Source organism: Anoplopoma fimbria, chromosome 19, assembly GCF_027596085.1.
Source record: "Anoplopoma fimbria isolate UVic2021 breed Golden Eagle Sablefish chromosome 19, Afim_UVic_2022, whole genome shotgun sequence".
NCBI lineage: Eukaryota > Metazoa > Chordata > Actinopteri > Perciformes > Anoplopomatidae > Anoplopoma > Anoplopoma fimbria.
In genome coordinates this window covers 623,657-644,767 of record NC_072467.1, presented here as the reverse complement: position 1 = coordinate 644,767, position 21,111 = coordinate 623,657, and the positions used below count along the sequence as shown (strand labels likewise).

Sequence of the window (21,111 nt, the reverse complement as noted above, 5' to 3'; positions counted from 1 at the left end):
AGACAGAGAGAGAGAGAGACATAGAGACACACAGAGAGAGAGAGAGAGAGACATAGAGACACACAGAGAGAGAGAGAGACATAGAGACACACAGAGAGAGAGACATAGAGAGAGAGAGACATAGAGACACAGAGAGAGACAGAGAGAGAGAGAGAGACATAGAGACACAGGGAGAGAGAGAGAGACATAGAGACACACAGAGAGAGAGACATAGAGACACACAGAGAGAGAGAGAGAGAGAGACATAGAGACACAGGGAGAGAGAGAGGATGCTAGAGGTCCGCGTCCAGCACGCTTTCGTTAGCACGGGTTAAGCTCATGTATTATAGTCCACTCTTGGTTTTTCTTCAAGAACAACAAGAAAAAAACAAAGCAAAGTCTGGCTGACGCGTAGGACGCACACACTGGTATGTGTTACATGTTGTGTGTTACATGTGTTACATGTTGTGTGTTACATGTTGTGTGTTCAAAGCAGAGCTGCTGCTTTTATGTTATTCTCCTTTTTTTTATTTATTTTTTGGGGCGTTTTTACGCTCAACAGCGCGGCGACACACAGGCGGCTCAGCGGGGCTGCTGCCGGCTGAGACGCGTCCTGCAGCCGGACTGCTGGGACTGCTGGGAGGGTGGTGGTGGTGGTGGTGCTGCTGGGGGTGGTGGTGGTGCTGGGGGTGTTTATTGTTGGTTTATTTGGGTCATTTAGACTCAAACACACGGATTGTATGCGAACATTTACATCTGATGGATCATTTGAGCGTGTTTCTTTGGTTTGTGTTGTGTTTGTAGATCTATGAAATGTGTATATGATGTATGTGTTATATATATATATATATATTTTTTATAGTATATACTTGACCAGTGACCACTAAGGTCACCAAGCAGACTCCAGAGCTGCTGTGTGACTGGAACTAGTTTGTTTGTCTGACTACTTATTAGCACACAACGTGTACTGTATTGTGTTTTTTTTTTGTTTTGTTTTCATTGGTCTGAAGATTAAAACGCGTCATTTTTTTGTTTCAACAGTGATTTACACGACCCCCCCCTCTCCCCCCCCCTCCCCCCTGTCCTCCCCCCCCCCCCCACCCTCACCCCACCCTCACCCCCACCCTCACCCCCGCCTGCTGAGACCGGTGTGGCTGTGAGCACCATTTCAACCATTTTGCCAAAGGACCTGCACACTGGAGAGATAAACAAAGGATACATTTCAAGATGTATCCACAAGGCCGACATCCGGTAAGAAACGCTTCCTCCACTGACTGCAGCTTACACATGTATCTGACAACACTGCTGTTGACATGTTTCCTGACTGTGCTGGTTCCCTCTCTGAAACCTGCCCTGCAAAGCGTTTCCCACCCTTAATGCAGCTCATCAAATCTGTATATCACAATGCATTTAAGCTACACCAGAATATGCACTTAGTGGTAAATGGATGCAGATGGTTTGCATGCCTGGAGATATTTACTCAGCCATACACTAACATATGATATGACTCTGCTGAATATGGGGACAGGTGGTGGTTTGAAATTCATTTTTCAGATAAGATTTCATTTTCACCGTGAAAGCCTATTCATGTTGTGTTATTAGCTTCTGGAGGTGTGAAGTAGACTGCCTCTGTGGTGTGGTAATGTCTTACTGCAGAGGAGATATTATCTTTAAGAGTAGTCTAATATGAGAACTATTCTTCTCCCTTCAGCAGAACAGGGCCGAACACGAAGAATACAACTTTCTTGTGTGACTGGACTAATGTGACTGAATCTTCTTTTTACAACCTTTCTTTCAGGCTCCACATCAGCCCGGTCAGCCTGGCTTCAAATTCACCGTAGCAGAGTCTTGTGACAGGATTAAAGATGAATTTCAGTTCCTGCAAGCCCAGTATCACAGGTAATGATTACAGAGTATATCAACAAAGTACGCCGGTGTCAACATTCACACTTTATTCAATAATTAAGGTTAAGGCTACTATTTAGTTGTTGAAACAAAAAAAAAGAGAGCCGTTTTTTGAAAGTCAAGTGCTTAAGTGTGAGTGAATTATTGAAGGTCTAGAGATGGCTGAAATTGACACCTTGTCTTCTATTTTAGTCTTAAGGTGGAGTATGACAAACTGGCCAATGAGAAGACGGAGATGCAGCGCCACTATGTCATGGTAAGATTATGTTACAATAGTGAGCAATTATGGTTCCAAATTGCAAGGCTTGTTGAAGATCTAGTTGGGGTGGAGCGAGACAGGCTATTGTGATCACCTGCATGGTGGTTAGGGCGGGTTGGATGTCAGGTACAGGCCTGTAAAAGGCCCCAGGGGGGTATGATGTAGCTGGTTGTTACGGGGGCGCTCTTCCTGACAGGCTGTGGGCTGAGGCTCTATTATAGCGCGCCCCCCGATCTCCAAGGGGTCGACTGCGGCGTTGCCCTCTGTGTGTGCTGATCTGATTATTCTCCTAGGAGACTCCACGCTCAGACATATGCATGGCCATAAATTAGGTGTGAGCCAATGGTGAGGGCCAGAGCAGTGTGTGGGAAAAGACACTGCCGCAAACAAAATGGAGGATGTGGAACCTGCTGCAGTCAACCTTTTTTTATTTTCTCCCTGTAAACCCAAATTAGTAGCTTTTATTTTACCATTCTTTTCGAAAAACATAGGCGTGCTTATGACGCTGGAATTCAGCTCAGACGTGACGCAATCAGGAGCTTCTTCTGTGGCGGTGTACTCTGTTGTCCCAGGTAAACACACCAGGGATGACTTAAACCAATACATGCAGGCTTAAGTTAAACATTCTTTTCACAGGAAAACAACATGTCAGCCTGACAGGGAGGAGGTTAGGTAAACATGTAGGGAAGTATCCCACAGCCAGCACCGGGTGTCGGGTTACTCTACGGCTGCGGGGCTCTGATCTCAGACAGAATGGCTCTCTTGTTTGAGAGTAATTTTCGAAGAAGCTAATGGACTGAATAATGCATTGGCCTCATCAAATAGACGCTGACTGGAAAGCCATTTCTGCCCTGGCTGCCACTTGTGGGCTCCGCGGATTACATTTCAGCCAGACAGACTGACCTGGCTTGAAATATCAAGAGTGTTGAGCAGCAGTGTTATGCTAAGTAAATAGACATCCTGAAGATCTGGGGGGACTAAGATGGTGATCAATAAATCTAACCCCATCTTCTCTGAGCCTGCACTATCAACAACAATATATTGATTTATTGACTTCTCGCTTTTAGCTGCGCAAAGAAGTCCTTTTTTGTCTGATCTTAGTTTATCACTCTTGCCAGCAGAAGCTGCATTGTTTTTAGGTTTCAATCATAATGATTAAAACCATTTGATGATGCAATTAGTGTTGCGATCAATAACATTTTGATTTGTGACTATGTGCAAGTAAGTAAGTCCCATTTAAAATGATGATTTAACAAAAGCTGCTTCGTGCAGAATTTTAAAGTAATTGCATACGTATATTAAATGTTTGCACAGCTTGATTGTAAAAGTGACTTTTTTTAACATCATTAATCACAATGAAATCTTTGCTTTCGTTTCAGTATTACGAGATGTCCTACGGGCTGAACATAGAGATGCACAAACAGGTTGGTACCATCATGTTCCTCATCTTTTCCAGCTCAGCGGTTTTCCACAATGTCAGGAGACGTCAGGCCCAAGAGGAGCCTCTCGTAGGCTGTGAACTGAACCGAGCATTGGTAATGGGCTGTAAACAGAAAGATATACTGCACACAAACAAGGCAATACGGTTGGAAACTTGTACCACCACTTGTACAATTGCTGTGGTCCTTTTTTTAAAAAGAAATGCCAGTAGTGGAGGAGTCTGGATTTGTCTAAGATAAGATAAGATAATCCTTTATTAGTCCCGCAGCGGGGAAATTTGCAGGCTTACAGCAGCATAGAGTAAAGTAGGTCTCACCCTTTTGATAAGATTAAAGGTAGACTTTGGCAGGCTCGGCCTTTGACTTAATGATTAAAGAGAGAGGATAGCGGATGGCTCAGTGTTTCTTTTTAAGATGAACAGTAATTACAAGAGAGGGGCAAAAGTCCTTTAATCACGTATTGTGCCTTTATCTTATCAAAAGATCCCATCATGTATTGCTCCCCGGATCAGTCACACTGATGCTCGCAGAGATAAAGATTGAATGAATGAGTAATCCGGAGATTCCCATGTATGCCGCTGCTCTTAAACCAGTGAGGCTGCCCCCCTTCTCCTGCGACAGCCTAGCCTGGTTAATGACAGCGTTGGAGGCATGGCGGATTGGTGTGCGAGGGTGATCCATCAGTGTCTGAGCCGTGTGTCACACTGCCACATGTCTGTCAGGGCTCGGGCCGCTCTGATAGCTTCTGTCAGGCACTTATCGCCAACCAGAGGGAAAAGGGAGGGGGATGGGCGCCGGAGACAAGTTGGAGAATAGAGCCGGGGGGAGGGGCAACATCCCAGCTCTGTGTAAACAGGTTAATCGACTGATCCATTTTAGCGCCTGACTTTTATCAGGAACCTCTACAGAGCTGATGGAAGTGCTTGAATAATTCATCAGTGGGGCCCTAACCTGCTGAACGGCGTGTTTGTGAGCAAACAGTGTGGGCCCCGTCCATGCAGCTCCCCCAGCTTACAGCTCAGCCAGGGGGAGGGGGGAGGAGGAGGAGGAGGAGGAGGAGGATGGGGAGGTGAAGACGGGGAGTGGTTTACAGGCAGGGTTGGGATGGATTATTGGATGCACATAGGCATATTATTTTCCTGCCAGGAGATTTATTCCATAGTGAGGAAATCCATTCCTCTAACTGTGCCTTTTTCATTACCGTGCAAGGACATAATTCAGATTTCAGAACGCACACACACACACACACACACACACACACACACCGCCAAGGCTCAGATGGACTGATGTGGCGGTGTTATCTGAGCCGCCTCTATCAGCCGTGACAGTATGTAGATGCAACCGGCTAATTTCTTCTGTGTGTGTTGTCAGCCAGTAATCAACCTCATCTGGCGCTTGTTTCCGAGAGCTGCGTGGGGGTTTTGGGTTTGGGGTTTTGGGTGTTGCTGAGGCTCAATCAGATTTGGCTGTTACCTGTGGTCGTAACACAGACGCAAGACACATGGCTGCGGGAATCAGTTGCTAAGTAGCAAACTATCTGCCATAGCCTGGGCCAAAACAAACTTGGTCAGCCAGCGGACTGTCTGCAGCGTTCATATAAAAGAGGCGTGCAGTGAAAAGTGGTGGGAGAAACCGTTGCTCTCCAAGCTGTAAAAGCTCCCATATCCCCAATCTGTCATGTGGGAGCGGACTGGAGTGAAATAATTCCAGGGTGTGAATTGTTGGGTGTCGGGTCCACCTCGATAAACAGCAAGTCATAGTGTTTTAAGATAAGGCTTGATGAAGGTTCTTTTTTTAATGGTATTTTTTACTTATGATAACATTATTGTTTTAACATCACAGCTGTCTTTTAGCCAAGACCTGGCTGAGTGCTGCAGCTGACGAGGTTAATCATAGTAATCCCATGCATCCATTCAGGCCGGCTGTTGGCCTTACTCAATTACTTAATCAATATAAATAACTTTAAATGCCAATTAGAAATGTATTCTGGACTTGCTTCACAATAACAAAGGCACTAAGGCTTTGGGTAACATCTCAATTTAGTTGAAACGTGTCATTTTCTGGCTTGGATGAGCCAATAGTGAAGTGCTGGTTTAATTCTCTTCCTGCTAGAAAAATCAGGAAACGCGCTGTCGTCTTGGACAAACGGAAGACCCTCTTTATCTGACTAGTCAAGTATTGTTTATAGATGGACCATGTGACCGGAGCCACCACTAGTTTCCCCTCCGTATTTAATACTCATCAGTGTCTCGACTCCATTTTCCCGCTGCTGATAGCAACAGGCGAATACCTTTCTGCACACCATTGACAAGCCAGCCTGAGAGTGCTCTTAAAGTGGTGCTACACAGGTCCGAGTACCTGTAATTGTGTAGCAGCAGCGCAAAGCTGGCCTCTCAAGGGCCAAGCTGTCATCTACTTAAAGTGACAACAGCCCCGTTTTTATCTGCCAGCAGAACAAAAAAAGTCCTCCTCCCAGCACTGCACTGTATCTCTCCTGGCAGCAGTGGTGAGCTGAGTTGATGCATTTCCCAAGTATTTGCATGTTGTGCTGTGAGAGTGTGGAGGCTGCCAGTTGTTTAGGGCACAGTGGATCAGACACCTCCTGACCTCTCCCAGCCAGCTGTCACCATGACACTAAGCTACAGAGGAATGGACTGTGGGCTCAAGGCCTTTTCACAAATCCTGTCAAATGTTCGACTGCTATTGACATGGCTTATCTCGACAAACATGGATTATACAGGCTCTGTAGCTTTTCAACCATTTCTGAGGGCATTCTTAAACCTTTGCTAGAGCACTTACGACATTGCATTAATACTAATGCCTATAAAAAGCTTTATCGAACCCCCATTGCTTTAATAGTTGTCATTGTATGTCAGATGAGTTCAGCGCCATTCTTGTCTGCAGACAGTGATTGAGTTATAATCAGTGTTGTCTTATAGACTGTTGTACTTTCTGTAACACGTGCTGCCATATATTTGTTTCCCATTATTGCCTCTGATCCCCGGCTTTACTTTGTCTCATCTGATATTTCATCTTCGGCTTGTTTGTCCTGCTGGCCTGCCCGGCTAAGTGGCTATCCATGTTGCCGCTTGGGTCAGCAGGTCTCGTTCTGTCGGACATTACTCTCCAATCTCTCTGGCTCTGCTCAGAGGTAATACGTCTGGCTGCCAAAACTGCCTGGCATTTCTGCCATGTGTAATAAATAAGCTGGCGGCCTGCAAGGTACATTGTGTGTGCTGCTCCAAATGAAAAATCGGGAGAAAATCTCTGCGATGTGTTTGTGTTCCGCAGTGGCCTTGGGTTGAACTGCAGCTCATAAATTCCATAGATGATGTAGCTTTGGCACTGTTATTTTTCTGCTCCCAGCGCAGAGCTTGAACCTGAGAGTCTCCTCTCCCATCCCTGGAAGAAAAAGGAGGCAGAGCAAGCCGGCTGTGCAGTATTTTTTACAGGGGAAGGGGGTGTTTCTCACTCCCACTCTGAACACCTCCTCCCATTGCTCTTTTTATCCACCGTTCATTTGCTACGTTCACGTGATCGACAGGCTGAAAATTCAATTTAATGACCTGCCTCCAAGCACATAATATGATTTTAAAGCCTGTTACGGTCAAGCAGAGGTGCCATTTGCATAATGATCCCAGCAAGATAGGGCTGCAGCCGTTGCCATGGCAGTCGGTAGACAAGCAGAAGAATGGAGGCAGAGCTCTGTGGATGGATGGTCGGTTGGGAGGGTGGAGGACTGGGCAACTGATTGCAGTGAGAAATGGCCTAGGCTTCAGTCCTGGGAAGGCAGAGCTCTAGCACACTGCACTCCTGTTGTTTACAGGCTGGCAGATGTCTCCTAATGGTATTGATCATAGATTTGAGGTGTGTTAACCCTCCAGGTCATTATGGTTTGTAATCTTTGCTCAAACTACAGTTATAACCCTTTTAATGTAAATTGCCTACAGAGTCACATGTAGATAAACAGTGCAGTGTGGTTCGTGGGGCCTCACTTCCTGGGGTGTGGTTGTGTGGTTTAACTCTGAGGTTAACTGCAGGACAGCAGAGTTTCAGATGAGGGGAAGGAGGGCAGAACGAGAGAGAGAGAGGATCCTCTCAACACAGCAGCACTCTGCTTGCTCATATCCGTTTAGCATGGAGTGCACTCTCAGCACAGCTGTGCTCCATCCCCTTGGGCTCTCCTAATGTTTTAAATATTTCAAATGTCAATATCACGCTGTTTAGAGGATGTTGAGTCAAGCAGTTCTGATTGCCGCAGTAATTGACTTAATCGGTGTAAACATTAAAGGCGGGGTTATATGAAGTCACTGTCTGTTCCATACTTAACCGTCATTTTGCTCCTCTTTTGTTTTTCAGACGGAGATTGCCAAGCGGCTCAACGCAATTTTAGCTCAAATTATGCCTTTCCTGTCACAAGAGGTGAGTTTTGATCTTTGCGCTCCAACAGTATACAGTTTAGTACTAAAGTAAAGTTGCCTATTGTTTCCTGGTTTCTAAAGATACTGCTTCAAAAATATTTCAGGTTAAGCAGTTTTAAGTAATTGTGTGTGGCATTTTGCCCTCACTTCTAAAATTGCAGCAGCACTATGAAAATTAAGTGTGAAATTCACAGATAAGTGAGTGTGGGTGTGTGAAAGATGTTGGCATGCCCCAATCATCTTTTGTAAATGTCTTCCCACAGCACCAGCAGCAGGTTGCTCAGGCAGTGGAGCGGGCTAAGCAGGTGACTATGACTGAGCTGAATGCTATCATCGGGGTACGTGGACTTCCCAATCTGCCTCTCACCGTGTGTATACCCCCTTTACTACTTTATTTGACCTGCACATTCGATGATAACTAGCTGTAAATACATTTCCATGTCAATGTCTAATTCATGCACCAGGTAGTCTGAACTGTGTGATAACCAGCCACTAAAGTTACAGTGCTGAATCAAATGCGTTCATATATTTCTTTGGTCCTGCTTTAGTTTTATATTCTTCACCAATATATTCAAACTATATACAACAAGCGCAGCTCTCAGGAGCTGGTCTGTTGCTCCAGCTTTGGTCTCGGCGGCATCTTCACTGCCTTGTTGTGTGTTTATAAATGCGAGCTTGAGAGCTCTTGAGATCCCCTTCGCAGCTTGTATTGCTTTAATTGGCTAAGGTTTTAACGAGGAGCCTCATCCCTCACTGCTGACCTGGATAGCTGTGGGAATTAAAAGGCTGAGGGTGAGCAGAACACAGCCAGCGCTGCAAGCTAGCTGAGGCAGTGCAGACAGCAGTCAGCCATCACAGCAGCTCTGTTTGCACACCGCAGCACTGGGCTGTAATATACGGTGTTTATCACTGCTTCAAAACACCATCTGCTCCTCATTGATCAGCTGAACTCACCCTGCCCTCCTAAAACAGAAGTGATTGGTGTCACTCTCGATACAGAGCTCAGGCTATCTGTAGTCTTATTACTACAGTTAAAATCTTGCAGAGTCTTTAGCATGCATAAGAGGCTGGCCCAAAAGGCTGACTTCATGACTGGAGGCACACATTGGAATTCAATTAATGCCCCCTTGGTGACCTTTTGTTCCCGGATAATTGCTCCCTAGGATTTTTGTCTGACTAGGTGTCTTGAGGTGATGGAGTGCTGCTTGTTTTTTATCAGTGGGACGGAAGCCGATGCTTTATTACAGTTTCACCAAACAGAGCAGCTGCTAGCCGCAGTTGTTCCTAAGAAACGCTAATTTGATTTGTGGCTCCTTCCTGTGTAGTGATTTTCACATTTAGACCATTGTGTTACTGGGATATGTCTGTGCTTTTGTGGCTCTCTGTTGGTCTTTGGCTATAATTTAAAAATAGTATCATTAAAAGTCTACATTTCATAAAATATTGGATGAGCCCATTCATTGTTTTAGTATATGGTCCTATTTGGCAGCCAGCCTGTTTTATGAAACAGTTAGGTGTTCACATAAGTCACGGCGAGTGCTCATGTCAGAGGAGGTGGAAATGTAGCTACTGTATGTTTTACGAATATCTTTCCATTAGTAATTCATTGAGGAGAAGCTCTGTAGGCATGCCAAAATCCTCATGCATATTGTAAAGCAAGGTGGGGTGAAAGAGCGTGCCAGGCAGACAGGCAGCATCCAGGAGCTAGCTGCATACTTTATTTATGGGACTTGGGGCCATTAATAGGATGCAAGTAGGGCAGCTTCATGCGTTGAGATGAACCTGACTGGTGGCGGCTCCTATTTGATTAGAAAGCACACCAAATATTGAAGTCAGCCAAGAAGTAGTTCAAATAAGCCCACCTGTCTCTGACTGGCAACCTGGATAAACCCACACAATGTCTTTGTTTTAAAATGATATTCAAATAATATATATTTATTCTGTCTGTAACCACATTCATTGCCATATATAATGATAGAGAGAGGGCTTCTTAAGCAGCTGTAGTGCTGACTGTTTTCTGTCCTCCTTTTCAGCAGCAGCAGGCTGCCTACCCGGCTCTCATGGTCAGTTGCATCCACACATATCTGTATGTGCCATGCTGTTGTTAATTGACTTGGTGTGTGCACACATCTGGGCTTCAAGGGCTTGTGAATGCTGCATGGCAGTTTTTTCTGTCCAAGTGCTATGCCTTTCACCATGGCTGGTGTAGATGGTACACTAGAGACCACTATAATACATTTGCTCAATTTTGCCTGCCTGCGTGTGTGTGTGTTTTTGTTTTTTTGTTTTTTTTTCTGTAGCTCTGCTCAGTCTGAGAAAAAAGGGCAAAGAGTAGGTCTTTATCTTGGAATATTAAATTAGAGGAAATAGGCCAGACTCCTTTCTTTATTTATTATTGTCTTCATTTATGGCCCTCTAATGAGGGCTCTTGCTGATCAACCATGCATATTACCCATCAGTGCCTCATTAAACACAATGAGCGAGGATGGCTCTCCCCTGCCAATGAACTGGCTCCTTAATTTCCCTCATGGACACAATATTCTCTCCCTCTCTGCCTCACTCTCTCTCTCGAACACACACACATTTTGTAATTGGAATGACATCTGCCCTTATGGAGCAAAGGACAAGGTTGCAAGTTAAAAACCTCGCCAAATTCCAATCTAGTCTTCTTTACCTTCAGGGCAGATAATGCAGAAGCAATTAAAAAGACCCTCCAGACAGGATTTTTAAGGACATGTTTTAGAAGTAGGTGCCCTTTGTAAGACCTACAACGGAATATATGTTTTTAAAAAGTAAATTTGAGAGCAAGTTCCTACTGAGTTAATGTATTTTTAACTATGTGTTAAACAAGCACACCACATTGTGTTGTGTGTTGTACCAACTCCCCAGTCATTACTAAGTGCCTAATATTCCTGAAATGGCCATAAATGGTCACTGATTGAAATCCGTCTTGTAAAACCGAGGAGGTTTGCGCTGTTACAGCAGCTGAATTATTCAGCTGGCTCGTAGACGGGTAATAAATTGCTGATGTTTTTATTGGTGTCTCAGCTAAGTATTATTTAACCTTGCTTTAAACTGCTTACTTCCATGCTGAGTGCCTTTTAACTCCCATCCATTTCCCCGTGCCTTTCAAATATTGATGGTGAATATTGGAGGGTTGACTGAGTGCCAGCATGGGACCCCTGGTCCTGGCTCACACACACACACACACACACACACACACACACACACACACACACACACACACACACACACACACACACACACACACACACACACACACACACACACACACACACACACACACACACACACACACACACACACACACACACACACAAATACTTGCAGTGAGAGGGAAGGAGTGCCAGCTTCTGGCACTTAGCGTTCCCTCAGTCTCTTAAAGTATGGGTGTGCAAATGATTCATGTTCTGTTAATCCAGGAACATGAATATGAAATGAGTAAATAGATGCTTGTTGTGTTTTTGAAGCCCTTTTTAAAAAGCAGGTAGTTGTTTAGCCCACAGGCTGACAGATTCTTACACAGCTTCATGTTCCTTAAGAGGATTGCTCAACTCACCGATGGCATAGTGGTGCTGTAGAATGAAATGCGCTAGTTTACCTGGTGTGAAATGATTCCTCTGCGTTAAGCTTTGGTGAAATCAAACTTTGCTTTGCTGTTTGTCAGTAATGTAGATGTTTTTTTTTTTTTTTATTCTAACACTCATCATGCACTACTAACGCTGTGCGATTGAGTGTCTCCAGCCCTGCGCCTCATGCATTAGACGTGTTGAGCAGTTGATCGTTAGTAACTTCTACTCTCCTCAGCACAGCTCTAGGGCTTATGCCACCCTGGCCTGGTATGGAAATAGCACTAAGGGGGATTGCTGTCAGATCCTGACAGTAATAGCTGTGTGAATGCGCTAATATCATCCGGGGTTTAACTGATCAGCCTCATGTTTAGTGTGTGGTTTCTGCTTGCTTCTTCCTCCAACCCACTCGTTCTTTGTCTGTCTTTCCCCCTGTCTACTTACAGCAGCAGCAGCTCCAGGCGCAGCACCTCTCCCATGCTGCTCACGGGCCTCCGGTCCAGCTGCCACCTCACCCTTCAGGCCTCCAGCCGCCTGGCATTCCCCCCGTGGCAGGCTCCGGATCAGGCCTGCTGGCGCTAGGAGCCCTGGGCAGCCAGGCCCACCTCCCAGTGAAGGATGAGAAGAACCACCATGATCCTGAACACAGAGGTGAGAGGCGTTAAAACGTCCAATTGGGAATCGGCTGCTTAACCAGTTTAGAATTAAAATGTATATTTATTAAACACTTTTGTGAAGATGTTAAACAGGGAAAAAACAATTTAGTGCTTCTCACTCTCGAGAGCGGAATCGCAGGGCCCTTAGGTGAGGAGCACATCCTGTCTGTTCACATTCTGTCTGGGTAATGAGCTGGTACATTCCCAGCCCATGACTGCATAAGCTATTCAACAGCTCCAACACACGTTGATAAGAGGGGCCTTGTGCCCTGCAGCTGATTCTCACACGTTCAGCCAGAAGCACCTATTATGATATGCTAACTGGCGTGTTTTTCTCTCTGCTCCACTTGGTTTCCTCATCACCTCTGCCGCCATTGTGATGTCTGCGATACAGAGAACGCGGTGAGTGTCCAAACCCGCAACTATTTTATTTTTTTGTGGCAGGGCTTGTTGGGTTTCATTATTCATCACACTTTCATCTACACTGCGAATGTCAAGTACAAATTCCTGCCAACAGCATGCTGCCACTGATTTCATGCACTGTTGTAATCTGCTTTCAATAAAATGATTAATTGGAAATGAGGCTTGGAATATAAGTCCTGTGTGTTTAATCCAGAAGGGAAATGACTGGTATCGTGCTGGAGAGATTAGAAGCCTTGTAATTTCATCACAATTAAAGAAAGACTTTGACTTCTCCTTCTTAAAGGATTTATTTGATCCCTTCTACTGTCTCCCTTGTTTACCGGCTCACTCTCCTCCTTGGCATGTGATGAATATTTATGAACACAAATGGAGAACTGCTTTGTTTTATTCTCCTCCACCCCGTCTGGACCTGCTAAAGCGTTTTATTGGAATGGCTGCAATCTCTGATGGCTTGTGATGTGCCTGTGAGATTGTGTTTCTGTAGGCCGGGCCAGCTGAATGGGTGCAGTCATGTCTGAAGAAATGGAACTCCTGGGGCGATTAGCAGGCCTGTTTTGTTTCTCTGCTCTTGTCCCAGGTCATCTGATAGCAGAGTGGTGACTTTGGTTAATGAGTCACGCTAAGCATCTCTTTAAAGGTCAGCCATTATGCAGACAGTGGCCCTTTGCCCAGACAGCGAGTCCATCGGGCCATTGTTCACTTCTCCTGCCACCGACTTAGTCCATGTTGTTGCTTTGGTCTTCAGAAGAAGGGACAGAGGGAATCGGAAGAACTTGGCAGGTTACAGCCAAATGGCAAACTCCTGTGAAAGCCGCTGGACACCTGCCTAGTTCCTCCCATTCTGTTGGCGTTTTGGAGTGAGCTGTCCCAGCTTGTGTGGGCAAGCAGGCTCCATGAAGAAGCACCAGTCAGTCCCACGCTGCCGTGCCCACTGGCAGGATATAGATTCTCTTTCTTTATCAGAGCTCAAAGCCTGAGCTGACACGCTGCCCAAGCGCGCTGCGACAATCAATGCCCACAACATACAGTCTCTCTCTCTCTCTCTCTCTCTCTCTCTGTCTCTCTGTCTCTCACGCTTAGCCTGACTGACTCTGGAGAAAAGGCCCTCTGTTCAGCCACAACACACTGCTCATGTCCCTGTGAGGCTGTTTGTTGTCCAGTTATGAGGAGGAGGGAGCCCAGCTCAGAAAACAAGACCTCCTCCTTTCAGTTCAGATAACGGCCCATTCTGTTGTTTGGCCAGGAACGGGCTTGTGTGCGAGATTGGGCTTGGCTGGTGTCAGGGTACTGCCTGGAGCTGGCCTACAGCTGCATTTTAAGAGTCTGCAGCATCCCTAGTTTGTGTGAATGGGGCATTTTTTTAGTGTTTTGGTTGGCACAGTGTGTTCTTTGTGAATTTGAACCAGATGAATGAGTCGCTGCTCTCTTTTACAATGAAAGATGAATCGCTAATAAAGTATGTTTGGTTTTCTCTTTGCAGAATAACTCCGTATCCCCCTCCGAAAGCTTACGCACAGCCAGTGAGAAGCACCGCAGCTCGTCTGACTACAGTTTGGACTCTAAGAAACGCAAAGTGGAGGAGAAGGACAGTTTGAGCAGATATGTAAGTCATTAAAGGAGTTGTTGACCTTTTGGGAAATTCGCTTTCTTGCCAAGATCAATCTAGGAAGGTTGATACACAACCATGTCGTTAGATATGAAACTAAAACCAAGAGTTGATTAGCTTAGCATAAAGACTGGAGAATGGGGGCAAAAGCTAGCCTTACTCTGTCCAAAGTAAAAAAACAAACAAAAAAACAAAACCTTAAGTTTACTATTTAACATCTTGTATTTTTTGGCCAGCTGGAGTCTTTGCTGGTTGCCTGGCAACTTCACTGTGTCACCAGGAAGTTAATGCGCAGGGCTCATCCAACACTAAACAAGAAAGCGAATAAGCATATTTCCCAAAATGTCAAACTTCAGATGTATTTCACTTAATTATTTTTTTGTCATGATAACTAATTTGCCAATTATCTTTACAGGACAGTGATGGAGAGAAAAGTGATGACCTGGTGGTAGATGTGTCTAATGAGGTGAGCAGAGCAGCATGCAATTGTAAGTGGCATATGGACATGTACCGAGACGAAGCTGTTACCTAATGTAAAATCTATTGCTGTGTTTCTTCAGGATCCTGCCACTCCGCGAGCAAGCCCCGCACACTCACCTGCTGAAAATGGCATTGATAAGCCCCGCCCTCCAAAAAAGGACACACCCAACAGCCCTGCATCAGTGGCGTCCTCTGGAAGCACCCCGTCATCCAAGGCCAAGGAGCTCAGTCATGTAAGACATCAAGAGTTACAAACAAAACTAGGACAGAAAGGGTTTAAACGAGAATTGCAGAGAGAGCAAAGGGATATGTGCAAATAAATCTAGGACGTTTCCTGCAGTGGATTAAGAATGGCTGTCGGTGCTTTAAGTGCATGACTAAACGTCAGGGATAATGTTGTCCCGCATCAGGATCAGTCAGGTCTTCTCTGTTAATAGCTCAATGTATTTAACTCCTCCAGGATTTTTCCCCCTCTGCCTCCCTAAAAGATTAAAGCCAAAGCAGTAAGGGGATAAAAACGGCCCCATCTCCATTGTGACCATAATAGGTTTTAGAATAAATAGCAGTTTATGGCTCTGCAGGACTATGAGGGTTGTCAGAATTAGATTGGATTAAGTTCTGTTTGCTCTCAAATTGTCAATCTGCACAGTGCTTGGCTTCTGGGATTGTGACCGTGCTTGCTCTCTCGTTCCCTCGACAGAATGACAAATCCTCCACGCCTGGCCTCAAGTCCAACACCCCCACCCCCCGCAACGATGCCCCCACCCCTGGCACCAGCTCCACCCCTGGGCTCAGACCCATCCTGGGCAAACCACCAGGCATGGAGGCTCTGGGTTGGTACCGCTCTCTTTCCTCGCAAGCAACTGCAATTATTTTATTTCCAATCCTCCGGATGTACTGTTATCTTATCAATATCCTCCTCCTGTCTTTGTCTGTAGCAGCACCAGCTTTGCGTACCCCTCTGTCCATCGCGGGCTCCTACCCTACCCCCTTTGCCATGATGGGCCATCATGAAATGAATGGAGGCCTCACCAGTCCTGGTGTGTACGCTGGTCTGCACATCTCCCCTCAGATGAGCGCTGCAGCAGCGGCAGCCTATGGACGCTCCCCCATGGTAAGTTTCTTTCCTTCCCTTTCATGTTTCAGTATTTTGGATCACCTAAAAGCATTGTACATAGTTAATATAGTATTTTGACACTCTGTCTCCTGCCCAGAGTTGGATAAAAAGATCAATACCTTTCTGTATCTGTCTGTAAAAGGTTCCCTGTAGAGTTGTAGACCTCTAGTAGCGATATGCAGCTGTTTATATAACAGTAGGTCCCTGTTTTGTGTATCTCATGCACAAGTTTTGGGGTTTTTTCAACTTTTTGACAGAGCCAGACTAGCTTTTCCCCGTTTCCATTCTTTATGCTAAGCTACGCTAACAGGCTGCTTGCTGTTTTGTCATATTTAACTGACAAATATATTGGAGCGGTACCAATCTTCTAATTTAACTTTTTTTAGAAAAACTCCCATGTGGATTTGACTGTGATCACTGGTCAGCGTATGTTATTCAAAGGTTTCTTTTCATTTTTCAGGGGTTTGATCCTCACTCCCACATGCGAGCTCCAGGCCTTCCAGCCAGCCTCACATCAATGTCTGGTGGCAAACCGTAAGTGTCTCACCAAATGTGATTAGAAAAAAACAGTGATATAACACTCTAACACGTGTCTTTTCCATCAGGGCTTACTCGTTCCACGTCAGTGCTGACGGTCAGATGCAGCCCGTGCCCTTCCCACCTGACGCACTGATCGGCCCAGGTATTCCACGCCACGCCCGTCAGATCAACACTCTGAGCCACGGCGAGGTGGTTTGCGCTGTTACCATTAGCAACCCCACACGTCATGTCTACACTGGTGGCAAAGGCTGTGTCAAAATCTGGGACATCAGCCAACCTGGCAGCAAGAGTCCCGTGTCCCAACTGGACTGTCTGGTGAGCACGGCGGCTGATTCACGTTATACTCATCAGCAAGGTTTTTTTCAACACCTAGTTCTGTTTTTGTAGTGGTTTCGAAAGGTAATGAACTGTATACACAACCTCATTTTCATTCACAATGGAACAATTCTTTGTTATACATGAGGATCACAACGGGCACAAATCCCACGGACGGTTAACTGCAAATGCACTGGTACATAAATGCAGCTGGTGCTTTCACTCAATATTTGTGTAAAATAGAAGAAAGCACTTTCAGCAACAACTAAAAAAGAAAATGTTTTAAAAAATCACGTAACATTTTGGATAAATTATATATGAAATATAATCATCACAAAATAAATGTGTAAATGTAACAAGCTCAAAACGTAAAATATAACAGGCAGAGTACGTTTGAGAATATCCTTAGGTTGGTTTATTATGACAGCAGGATTTTCATCCTCTTTCCCACCGACTTGTTCCTAAATCTCTCTCTAGCTCCACTGACCTGAACACGTATTGATTCGCTTTGTCCTCTGTGCAACAGAACAGGGATAACTACATCCGCTCCTGTAAGCTGCTGCCTGATGGCCGCACATTGATCGTTGGAGGCGAGGCCAGCACATTGACCATCTGGGATCTGGCCTCTCAGACACCCCGCATCAAGGCTGAGCTCACCTCCTCAGCTCCGGCATGCTACGCCTTGGCCATCAGCCCCGACGCCAAAGTCTGCTTCTCCTGCTGCAGTGACGGAAACATTGCCGTTTGGGACCTGCACAACCAGACTCTCGTTAGGTTGGAAGAAAACACTTATTTACACTGTGTGGGCTTTGGCCCCACAACATGATTGCTGCTGTGTGAGCAATTTCAAAAAGGGGTTGTCAATAACTGTTTGTATGCTTTCTGACTTTGATTGCAGGCAGTTTCAGGGTCACACGGATGGTGCTAGCTGTATTGACATATCTCATGATGGCACTAAGCTTTGGACAGGCGGTCTAGACAACACTGTGCGCTCCTGGGATCTGAGGGAGGGTCGGCAGCTGCAGCAGCATGACTTCACTTCACAGGTAAAACCTTGTAACATAGAAGAGACGGATAACATCCACACACATCCACAGACTTACTGTGGAGGGTAGTTTTTTGTTTTTTTTAGCCCCAGAACTGTCAGTAATCACTTTTCTGTCCAATTTCCAGATCTTCTCCTTGGGCTACTGTCCAACTGGAGAATGGCTTGCTGTGGGCATGGAGAGCAGCAACGTGGAGGTGCTCCACCATTCAAAGCCTGACAAGTATCAGCTCCACCTGCACGAGAGCTGTGTCCTCTCCCTCAAGTTCGCCTACTGTGGTATGAACACACACACATAAAATGAGGGAGATATAATGCTGACTGTACTAACCTGCAAAAGGGTCTTAGCCTGTTACCTGATAATTCTTCATTTGTAGATATTTTTATACCATTTCTAAGTCCAAGGAGGTCTGATTGCATTGTTGTTTCCTTTGCAGGTAAATGGTTCGTAAGCACTGGGAAGGACAATCTGTTGAATGCTTGGAGGACTCCTTATGGCGCCAGCATATTCCAGGTATGCAGATCAATACACTCTGTCTGTAGCCAGTCCAAAAGCATGCACAGTTGTCTCTTAGAGGAAGGGCACAGCGACCGCTGTCTGACGGGACACTCCTCTCAGTGAAAACTGAACCTGAGTTATTGACCTGACAAGAAGTCTTTTTGAGGGGCATCAGGCCAGAACTCGAAGTCATTGCAATCTAATCTTGCCCCGTAGTCAGCTAATCTTCTCCACTTAACTTCAAATGTAGATGAGAATGGTAACTGCCTCCAAGACTAACATGTTTTTTTTATTTTTTTTATCTTCAGTCCAAGGAATCCTCATCTGTCCTTAGCTGTGACATCTCGACGGACGACAAGTATATCGTGACAGGTTCTGGTGACAAGAAGGCCACTGTATATGAAGTGATCTACTAGAACAGACTGCTTTGGCTCGGAGCATGATCGTGCTCAGGATCAGTGGACTCTTCCTCCATCTACCTTCCCTCACACAGACCGCATGGATGTTGCCTGCAGCCCCCGGGGGTGGATGGGCAGGACGTTTGGCAGTGCCAGACCGAAGTGGACGTTTGTGCTGTTGTGGCCGTGGACGCTGTGACCTTCGGCTCTGCCCTTCCTCACTCATACAACTAACACTTGTACAGCAAGTGCAGTTCCCCAAGGCACTCAGAAGAAAATAATGTCTTGCTGTTTTATTGTTTGTTGGATATTTCATTTTTTTATTCGTCCTTTTTAATGTGGAGATAAAGATCCATGACACAACTAGAAGCAGCGCTTCGCTCTGGAGCTTCTCCTTGGAGGTCCTGTGAAAAGTGTACATAATGGAGTAATAAAAGGCCTTTTATAGATTTATATTTTGGTGTCCAGTTACGCTTGTGATGGTTCTTTCTTGTTCTCTCCGTGATTTTCTGTCCCCTCTAGGGATGGAAATTAGATTAGGACTTTGTAAGAGGATATTCTATTTCAGTTTTTTTCCTCCTCTGCTTTTTTCATGTTCTTTGTCCAGAATGACCTTTTTGGAAATCTAATTTGGATTTTTTTTTCTCCCTGACAACGGCATTTTTCTCCGCTATTTGCTGTGATACAGACGTTTATCCCATGGATTTTAGCAGCCGAGGATTCTGCAAAGGCCCTTTTTTCAGACTGGAAGGAGGAGAAAATCATGGTTTCCAGTTACTCTACCCTTTGGCCCTGGTCAGCAGAAATTCGACTTTATAATGAAGACCTATCACTGAACACTGGCTGCTTTCAGTGACATTCAATGGATAACTATCAACCGGAGGACTCATGGGGTTTTATGGAGAAGCAGCTGTGACTTGAGTCCCGTCTGTTGACTCGACTATTGTATGAATCTTAATTTATCTACTCAGCAAAGTTTAGTCATCAGTCTAAGAGTTAATTATTGCCTCTCTCGTTTGACTCTCTGTGACTGATGTGCAGGACTTACATGGTTACTCATAAAGGTGGCAGGCAAAGCCATTTCCACATTTGACATTTTGGGTATGCTCTGTTTGCTTTCTTCAGTATTTCATAATGTTCGACTACAATCTTCTCATAGACAGGAATGGTCTCTGCATAAACACACAGACTGTGTAGCATACACATGTCGTCATCATCCCTAAGGATTGTACAGTTGACAGTTGTTGATAAATCAATAAACTGTTTTTATATAAAGAAAATCATCTTGGCTGACTTTCTATAGTGCTGGTGCCTTGCTTCTGTTGCACCTTTTTAAAGGAATAATGTTCTATTTTGGCGTTCTTGCCGAGAGTTAGTTTAGAGGATTGACACTACTCCGGTGGCTCGTGTTCAGTACATTTGAAGAAGTAGTAGTAAAGATTTAAACCAGGGCGAAACAGCTGGACCTAGGTAACAAAATCTGCAACTCTAGCCTCTAAAGCTTTGTAGTTTACTTTCTCCAATGGCACAGTGGTGACAAGTCTCCAGGAGACTCCTATCCAAGAAATAGTCGAGTTGTTTTTACACTTTGATTTTTTGATTAAACAAACAATTGTTAATTAGTGAGCTTTAAGTGGGTTTGTAGGGAGACTTTGGACAGAGCCAGGCAAGCTGTTTCCCCCTGTTTCTACTCTTTATGCTAAGCTAAGCTAACTGGCTACTGGCTGTTGCTTCATGTTTACCATACCTGAGCCTTGGGAGTAGTATTAATCTTCTCCTCTAACTCTCGGCATGAAGACAACAGAGTTCACCTCACAAAGTGTCAAACTATTCCTTTAAGTAAGGCGCTTTTTGATTAATATTTGCTGCTATGGGACAAGGATTGAAAACCTGCTGGGGTGGCGATTGAATGCACCAGGAACCAAGGGGAAATACACTGCATGAACTGACATGCCGAATGTCTCCTGGGTGGACTGTAAACCAGAAATGTGTCCTCAAAGTTTACATTGCCTTGTGTGCCGCTGCTGAGGGCTCTCCCCGCTCTAGTCGGCATCTAATATAGATACAGACTTACTCACAGGCTCTCCTTGACAGTAAATGTAAGTACGTCAGTAAATGGCTGTAAATGCATCAAGAAAGGACTTGACAACTGTCTCAGGAGAACCGCAGACATGAGACCTAGACAGTGCTGGTGCTGTTAGAGAGGCTGCTTGGGACCTCTGGCAAAGGCTTTTACTCAACAAAAAAAAGTCCTGACTTGTTGCAGTTTTCAAAGTCACAGTGTACTGTAACTGTGGTCACTGTCAGCCACCATCATTTTCAGGGTTGCATCTATGTATGGTGACAGCACTGAAACCGCACAGCCGTCTCAGAGTGATACAATGAGGCAGTGCTTTTATGCAGTGCCACTTCAGAAATATGACGCAAACACTGCTCTTA

At 45.2% G+C, this 21,111-nt stretch overlaps 1 protein-coding gene across 1 annotated transcript; it reads left to right on the top strand.

Annotated features, from left to right (window-relative positions):
• Positions 1-1,137: 1,137 nt before the first annotated feature.
• On the top strand, positions 1,138-19,950 carry tle3a (TLE family member 3, transcriptional corepressor a). The gene is made up of 21 exons (XM_054619279.1): positions 1,138-1,230; positions 1,778-1,878; positions 2,077-2,140; positions 3,523-3,567; positions 7,942-8,004; positions 8,267-8,371; positions 10,037-10,066; positions 12,040-12,244; positions 12,644-12,651; positions 14,153-14,275; positions 14,694-14,744; positions 14,839-14,991; positions 15,459-15,591; positions 15,697-15,872; positions 16,336-16,409; positions 16,481-16,730; positions 17,257-17,504; positions 17,629-17,776; positions 17,904-18,054; positions 18,213-18,289; positions 18,583-19,950. Exons 1-21 carry the CDS (start codon positions 1,207-1,209, stop codon positions 18,688-18,690), a joined length of 2,337 nt encoding a protein of 778 aa, XP_054475254.1. The 5' UTR covers positions 1,138-1,206; the 3' UTR covers positions 18,691-19,950.
• The last annotated feature ends 1,161 nt before the right edge of the window (positions 19,951-21,111 follow it).

Bases quoted from the DNA above. Each gene is read 5' to 3' on its own strand.
- tle3a (XM_054619279.1), top strand. From the start codon at position 1,207: ATGTATCCACAAGGCCGACATCCG. The intron at 16,410-16,480 runs GTAAGTGTCTCA...CTTTTCCATCAG, and splicing joins TCAATGTCTGGTGGCAAACC to GGCTTACTCGTTCCACGTCA. The intron at 17,777-17,903 runs GTAAAACCTTGT...TCCAATTTCCAG, and splicing joins AGCATGACTTCACTTCACAG to ATCTTCTCCTTGGGCTACTG.